Below are 8,711 nucleotides of genomic sequence, written 5' to 3' on the forward strand. Positions count from 1 at the left end.
CCGCCTCAGCTTCCCCCCCCCCAGGGGCGTAACTACAGGGGTTGCAGGGGTTGCGATTGCTACCGGGCCCCATGGTCAAGGGGGCCTGTGTGGCTCCCCTGCACACCTGGATAGGAGGGGCGGCGGGGGCAGCATGTAGAGTAATCACTGTCCTCCTTTTTCCTCATGTAGCTGCAGGAGAAAATGGAGGAGGTTGATTCCTCTGTATGCTGTCCCCACCACTCCTCCTATCCAGTTCACTTGTGTTCTGCTGTCTCTGGGCCCCTGTGTGCTCCCCTGGTTCCCCCCCCCCCTCCACTGTGCTCCCCCCAGGCTTGAAGGGAAGGGCCCCGGCCAGGGGTCCGGGGGGCCCTTCATGGTTTCTTGCACCAGGGCCCTGAAGGTTCTAGTTACGCCTCTGCCCCCCCCCCCCGCCTCAGCATCCCTCTCGGCAGTACACCCTCCCCCCCCCCCCCGCCTCAGCGTCCCTCCCCATCCCAAGGATGCAATCTCCTTACTCTCACTCTGCTCCTCCGGTGTCCTTCCTTTCAAAAGACGCGCCTCTATCCGGCGGCCCGCCTCCCTGTGATGTCACTACTACTACGATCTGTGCATGAATGAACTAACACACCGGGCGGCCGGGCGGGCGGCCGCTAATAGCTGTAACTAAGTGAGCGCTTCACTTCCCTGTCAGCGGAGATACCCATCTGATAGGGAAGTGAAGCGCTCACTTAGTTACAGCTATTAGCGGCCACTCTTCTGCCCGCCCGGTGTGTTAGTTCATTCATGCACAGATCGTAGTTGTAGTGAAATCACCGGGAGGCGGGCCGCCGGCCAGAGGCGCGTCTTTTGAAACCTGCGCTGCACCTGCGGCGGCCATCTTTAATATCGGCATCTTTAACCCATTTTCGGCCGAAATGGAATAAGCCCATTTTCGGCCGAAAATTTTGGTTGCCGAAATTTCGGTGCATCACTAGGTCAGAGAGTGTGGACATGCTACATTGTTGGCTAAGGATATGCTACAAAATATCATATGAAACTGGGAACAGTGGAGATCAAGACTATTACCCCAATCAATGTTCCCACTACAGACTGCTGAGGTCCGAAGGCTGCACATCACATACTAAAGGGCGTCGTGGGGTCCAAAGGCCAGGCCGCAGGTTGGGCACCAGGGTTCTGCGGTATACAATGAATAGCACTGTAACACATTGCAACCAGGGCAGTGAATTTCATGTGATGTGGCAATGCATAGTGCCCAAATGTAATTGGGCTGTCAGGGCCTATTTAAACTTGTGTTTTGTTTCGGTGCCCTAATGCTCACACATCCTTATCACCGGCATCTACTGCCTTTCCATTAACTCTGCGGCTCCAGTCAGGACTATTTCCACTACCGACGGCTTCACATTTGGCTAATTCTATGCATGTTTCACAGTGAAGCTTGTGGGTGCATTACCATTGTTTTGTTATTTCTGTTGGTTAACATAACCCCCCATATAACGCTGATTTTTTCTTTTGTTTGCTCTATATATATTTATATATAAACTTTTATTTTTTAAGACGTTGTATATCACAACGGCTAAATCTGTGTCTGTAGTGCATGTTCAAACCTTAATAACCTACATAAAATGTTGTTAGATTTTTACTCCAGTAGTATATAATGAGTTTGGAAATAATGCATTACAATTTAATTAAAGCCATTAGATTTTAGTCGACTAAAACTAAAACAATTCAGATGGCTAATATACGACTAAAATTAAAATGGCATTTTAGTCAAAAGACTATGACTAAATCAAAATTTTATATCAAAATTACACGGCCTTTAGGCAATTTGAATACTTTCGTTTTTTGCTGTCGTGGGCACACTCACAATTTTAGGGTTGACCTGTTTAGTATCTATTTACTCAATATAACCCCTTCTTTTACATTTTACCAAATGCCCAAAAACTGTTGTGTTTGTGGCTTTTCTGGCTAAGACATCCAGAAGTATTGACTCTTAGACACAACTGGAACTTTTGCCTTTTTTTGTTTCTCACAGGGTCGATGGGAGAGCCAGCAGGACGTATCCCAATCCTCACCTCACTCCCGCCCTAGGGGCACATCACCCCGGCGCTCCCAGAATGTGCCCCCTGCACACAACCAGTCACAGGATCAAGGTGAGTCAAATTTTTTTTCCATGAATTACATCATCAAACAACGCTAAAACTTCTGAGCGCCTTCTGAGCGCAACGCACATGCCTGATCACTGCACTCTCTTGTAATACTTATTTTATTTTTATGCCCACAAACACAATGCGTTTCCGATCTACTTTTGGTGTTACAAATGTATTATCACCCACAGTATATCACAAAGGCAGTGCGTTTCGAACGCGGTGCAGGAGACACACATGGAACATGCCTTTCTGGCACCGTGTTCTTGTGTGAACCCACCCTAACAGGACACTGTGCCTGATGATCTTTGACTTCATCTGTGTTGTTTAAGTAGATCTCCATCCCCCGAAGGTTGCCTATCCCGGTGTAATTTTTAGCTCTGCACTCTTGGAACTTGATATCTTTGTTGGTTCATGATCATTGGACTTGCTGGCTGCTACTACTAATTGTGCATTTCTTTGCTTCTTAGTAATTGTATTTTATGTAAGCGCGGATACACAATTTTTATATTAAAAATACATAGGTGGTCAGGGCATATAAAGTCCAATAAGGAAAAATGGTCACCGTGTAACCAAACCATTGGACATCCATAAGGTTCCCAAAGAAATATGGCGGGACAACAGATCATCTAAATAATAATGAAAACCTCTAATGAGCAATGCTAGCCTCACTATTGGTAAGACACAAAGCAGCAACGAATCACTCCAGGTGAAACTCTGTATAGGATATAGCCACTATAGTAAAGTTGTCAAGTGTAATTTAATCCTTAATTTTTATGAGCGATTACGGCAGCTGACGTCAACTCTTACCTCTGATGCTGCTTCTTTTTTTAAAAGTTTGCCTTTCCTAATTGAGCAGTCCTTAAGATTGTTTTGATTAGATACGTTGCCTAAGGAGCTCCACTGTATCCACCCTTGCATGCACACTCCCAGGTGCGACTACAGTCCCTACTCTATGTATGTCAACAGACAGCCCCAAAGCCTAGGGTTCCAAGCCACTCTACTGCTAACACCTCCTCCAAGCTAATTGGTTGACAGCAGTTCAATACAATGTACTCAGTGTTGAACTCATGTTCCCCTATCAGAAGGTCGGGTAAGTGACACTAAGAGAGCTGGTGCCAGGGGCTTTTAAATTTTGGTACACATAGAAACAAATACTTTGTTTGGGAATGTTTTTGATTTATCTGATTGTATTCATGTAAAAAATAATGAGCAATTAATATAACTTTTAGAAATGTGAAGCTCAAAAAAAAAAAAAATCAAACGCCACTTTGTAATAAATCGTTCCTCCCGCTTTTTTTGACATTTTTATGGTTTGCCTTGGCAGGTCAGGACAACATGGCCTCTACGTACATGAACCCTGTGAAATCCTTTGTGCCTCAAATGCCGAAACTCCTTAAATCTCTGTTTCCTCAGCGCAATGAGAAGGGTAGACAGGCAGCTACCACACTCTGCCCTCAGGTAGGTGATTGTGGACACGATGGCCCTCATTTATAAAGAAAATCACACACAGAAACAAAATGTAGTGCAAGTATGGCTGCAGTAGGAAAGATGGAGGTTTGCCATCTAGTGGCAATAATGTGATATTTTCCTTATTGAGGTAATTCAGGGAAATACACCATTATGGCCACTAGATGGAGCTGACAATCCTAAGAAATAAACATAATCACAATATTATTTTGAAGATTGGTGCTGGCTATCTGACACTTTCGTACAGTAAATATTTTATAAATACCCCTGTGTGTATTCAAACCCATCCTTAAATGTGGCAGCTGAATTACTATTCTTTTCAGGCTTTTTTTTTTAACCAGGTGATCCTGCCAGTTACATGTCTTGTCTTGGATGTCAATGCTCCCTCACTGTACCTTTTTATTGAGGAGCAGTGTTGTCACTTTCCTGATTTTGACAAAAACCATCTCCCCTTCCTCATCCTCATTAAATAGGAAGGGGGGGGGGGGTTCTGTAGTTCAGGGAATATAGCTGGTAAAGACTAATTGTATGAGATTTCGGTTCAGAACACAGGCATCGGCGTCCGTAGATAGATAGATAGATAGATAGATAGATAGATAGATAGATAGATAGATAGATAGATAGATAGATAGATAGATAGATAGATAGATAGATAGATAGATAGATTAGATAGATAGATAGATAGATAGATAGATAGATAGATAGATAGATAGATAGATAGATAGATAGATAGATAGATAGATAGATAGATAGATAGATAGATAGATAGATAGATAGATAGATAGATAGATAGATAGATAGATAGATAGATAGATAGATAGATAGATAGATAGATAATCTGGAAAGTATTCACAGCGCATTACTTTTTCTACATTTTGTTATGTTACAGCCCTATTCCAAAATGGATTAAATGCATTATTTTCCTCAAAATTCTACAAACAATTGTCCATAATGACTACGTGAAAGAAGTTTGTTTAAAATCTTTGCAAATGTATTACAATTTAAAAAAAAAATCCTATATACATAAGTATTCACAGCCTTTGCTCAATACTTTGTTGAAGCACCTTTGGCACCAATTACAGCCTCAAGTCTTTTTGGGTATGATGCTACAAGCTTGGCACGCCTATTTTTGGGCAGTTTCTCCCATTCTTTTTTGCAGGACCTCTCAAGCTCCATCAGGATGGATGGAGAGCGTCGGTGCACAGCCATTTTCAGATCTCAATTGGGTTGAAGTCTGAGCTCTGGCAGGGCCACTCAAGGATATTCACAGAGTTGTCCCAAAGCCACTCCTTTGTTATCTTGGCTGTGCGCTTAGAGTCATTGTCCTGTTGGAAGATGAACCTTCGCCCCAGTTCGAGGTCCAGAGTGCTCTGGAGCTGTATTTCATCAAGAATGTCTCTGCACATTAATGCATTTATCTTTCCCTTGATCCCGACTAGTCTCCCAGTTCCTGCTGCTGAGAAACAACCCCACAGCATGATGTTGCCACCACCATGCTTTACTGTAGGAATGGTATTGGCCAGGTGATGAGCAGTGCCTGGTTTCCGTCAGACTTGACGCTTGCCATTAATGCCAAAGAGTTCAATCATTGTTTCAGCAGACCAGAGAATTTTGTTTCTCATGGTCCAAGAGTCCTTCAGGTGCCTTTTGGCAAACTCCAGGTGGGCTGTCATATGCCTTTTACTGAGGAGTGGCTTCCGTCTGGCCGCTCTACCATACAGGTCTGATTGGTGGAGTGCTGCAGAGATGGTTGTTCTTCTGGAAGGTTCTCCTCTCTCCACAGAGAAACATTGGAGCTCTGTCAGAGTGACCATCTGGTTCTTGGTCACCTCTCTGACTAAGGCCCTTCTCCCCCAATGGCTCAGTTTGGCTGGGCGGCCCGCTTTAGGAAGAGTCCTGGTGAATCCAAACTTCTTCCATTTACAGATGAAGGAGCCCACTGTGCTCATTGGGACCTTCAATGCCGCAGAAATGTTTCTGTACCCTTCCCCAGATCTGTGCCTCCATACAATCCTGTCTCGGAGGTCTACAGACAATTCCTTGGACTTCATAGCTTGGTTTGTGCTCTGACATGCACTGTTAACTGTGGGACCTTATATAGACAGGTGTGTGCTTTTCCAAATCATGTCCAATCAACTGAATTTACCGCTGGTGGACTCTAGTCAAGTTGTAGAAACATCTTTAGGATAATCAGTGGAATCAGAATACACCTGAGTTCAATTTGAGTGTCATGGCAAAGGCTGTGAATACTTATGTAGGTGTGATTTTTTTATTTATTTATTTTTTACTAAATTTGCAAAGATTTCAAACAAACTTCTTTTACGTTTTCATTATGGGGTATTGTTTGTAGAATTTGGAGAAAAATAATGTATTTAATCCATTTTTGGATAAGGCTGTAATATAAAATGTGGAAAAAGTGATGCGCTGTGAATACTTTCCGAAAGCACTGTGTGTGTGTGTGTGTGTTTATATATATATATATATATATATATATATATATATATATATATATACACATACACATACATACAGTGAGGGGGGGGGAAGTATTTGATCCCCTGCTGATTTTCTACGTTTGTCCATTGACAAATTATCAGTCTATAATTTTTCTGGTAGATTTAATTTAACAGTTAGAGATAGAATGACAACAGAAAAATGCATTTCAAAAAAGTTATAAATTGATTTGCATGTTAATGAGTGAAATAAGTATTTGACCTACTTGGGGCAATCACAGAGGTCAGACGTTTCTTGTAGTTGGCCACCAGGTTTGCACACCTCTCAGGAGGGATTTTGTCCCTCTTCTCTTTGCAGATCCTCTCCAAGTCATTAAGGTTTCGAGGCTGATGTTTGGTAAATCGAACCTTCAGCTCCCTCCGCATATTTTTTATACGATTAAGTTCCCGGAGACTGGCTAGGTCACTCCAGGACTTTAATGTGCTTCTTCTTTAGCCACTCCTTTGTTGCCTTGCCTGTGTGTTTTGGGTCATAGTCATGCTGGAATAACCATCCACGACCAATTTTCAATGCCCTGGCTGAGGGAAGGAGGTTCTCACCCAAGATTTGACAGTACATGTTCCCTTTTATTGTCCCTTTGTTGCAGTGAATTTGTCCTGTCCCCTTAGCAGAAAAACACCCCCAAAGCATAATGTTTCCACCTCCATGTTTGACGGTGGGGATGATGTTCTTGGGGTCATAGGCAGCATTCCTCCTCCAAACACGGCAAGTTAAGTTGATGCAAAAGAGCTCAATTATGGTCTCATCTGACCACAACACTTTCACTCAGTTCTCCTCTGAATCATTCAGATGTTCATTAGCAAACTTCAGATGGGCCTGTACATGTGCTTTCTTGAGCAAGGGGACCTTGCAGGCGCTGCAGGATTTCAGTCCTTCACAACGTAGTGTGTTTCCAATATTTTCTTGATGACTATGGTCCCAGCTGCCTTGAGATAATTTACAAGATTCTCCCGTGTAGTTCTGGGCTGATTCCTCACCGTTCTCATTATCATTGAAACTCCAGGAGGTGAGATCTTCCATGGAGCCCCAGACCGGGGGAGATTGACCGTTGTTTTGGGTTTCTTACATTTGCAAATAATCACACCAGCTGTTGTCATATTATCACCAAGCTGCTTGGCGATGGTCTTGTAGCCCATTTCAGCCTTGTGTAGGTCTACAATCTTGTCCCTGACATCCTTGGACAGCTTTTTGGTCTTGGCCATGGTGGAGAGATTGGAATCGGATTGATTGCTTTAGTGGACAGGTGTCTTTTATACAGGTAAAAAGCTGAGATTAGGAGCACTCTCTTTAAGAGAGTGCTCCTAATCTCAGCTCGTTACCTGTATATGAGACACCTGGGAGCCAAAAATATTGCTGATTGATAGGGGACCAAATACTTTTTTCACTCATTCAAATGCAAATTAATTTATAACCTTTTTGAAATGCAATTTTCTGTATTTGTTTACTGTATATATACGTCTTGAAAAAGTATTCATACCCCTTGAAATTTTCCACGTTTTGTCATGTTACAACCAAAAACTTACCGGTAAATGTATTTTATTGGAATTTAATGTGATAGACCAACACAAAGTGGCACATAATTTTGAAGTGAAACGAAAATGATAAATTATTTTCAATTCTTTTTACAAATAACTGAAAAGTGTGTCGTGCATTTTTCAGCCCCCTTTATTCTGATACCCCTAACTAAAATCTAGTGGAACCAATTGCCCTCAGAAGTCACTAATTCGTAAATAGTCCACCTGTGTGTAATTTAATCTTGGTATAAATACATCTGTTCTAAGAAGCCCTCAGAGGTTTGTTAAAGAAACATAGTGAAGAAACCGCATCATGAATGCCAAAGGAACACATCAGACAGGTCAGGAATAAAGTTGTTGAGAAGTTTAAAGCAAGGTTAGGTTATAACAAAAATATCAAAAATATCCCAAGCTTTGAACATCTCATGGAGCTTTGTTCAATCCATCATCCGAAAATGGAAAGAGTATGACACAACTGCAAACCTACCAAGACATGGCCGTCCACCTAAACTGACAGGCCGGACAAGGAGAGCATTCATCAGAGAAGCAGCCAAGAGGCCCATGGTAACTCAGGAGGAGCTGCAGAAATCCACAGCTCAGGTGGGTGAATCTGTCCACAGGACAACTATTAGTCATGCATTTCACAAATCTGACCTTTATTGATAAGTAGCAAGAAGAAAGCCATTGTTAAAAGAAAGCCATAAGAAGTCCCATTTGCAGTTTGGGAGAAGCCATGCGGGGGACACAGCAAAGAAGAAGGTGCTCTGGTCAGATGAAACCAAAATTAAACCTTTTGGCCAAAAGCAAAACACTATGTGTGGCAGAAAACTAACACTGCACATCACCCTGAACTCACCATTCCCACCTTGAAGCATGGTGGTGGCAGCAGCATCATGTTGTGGGGATGCTTTTCTTCAGCAGGGACAGGGAAGCCGGTCAGGGTTAATGGGAAGATAGATGGAGCCAAATACAGGACAATCTTAACCTTCCTAGCGGTATTACCAAGTGTGGCTCGGGGTTAAATTTCAGTGCCAAAAGCGGTAACCCCGAGCCACACTCGTGGTACCGCTAGGAAGACCGCTGGATC

General features: G+C 42.8%; 1 protein-coding gene across 2 annotated transcripts in view; it reads left to right on the plus strand.

Moving 5' to 3' along the window:
• KIF13B (kinesin family member 13B) overlaps positions 1–8,711 on the plus strand; it is a 518,118-nt gene that overhangs the window by 446,246 nt on the left and 63,161 nt on the right. For both annotated transcript variants that reach the window (XM_082248971.1, XM_082248973.1), the window contains 2 exons: positions 2,015–2,132; positions 3,454–3,587. In XM_082248971.1, coding sequence (XP_082105097.1) covers positions 2,015–2,132; positions 3,454–3,587 — 252 coding nt within the window. The remainder of the gene's footprint in view (positions 1–2,014; positions 2,133–3,453; positions 3,588–8,711) is intronic.

Source organism: Pelophylax lessonae, assembly GCF_965119305.1.
Source record: "Pelophylax lessonae genome assembly, chromosome: 3".
Classification (NCBI taxonomy): domain Eukaryota; kingdom Metazoa; phylum Chordata; class Amphibia; order Anura; family Ranidae; genus Pelophylax; species Pelophylax lessonae.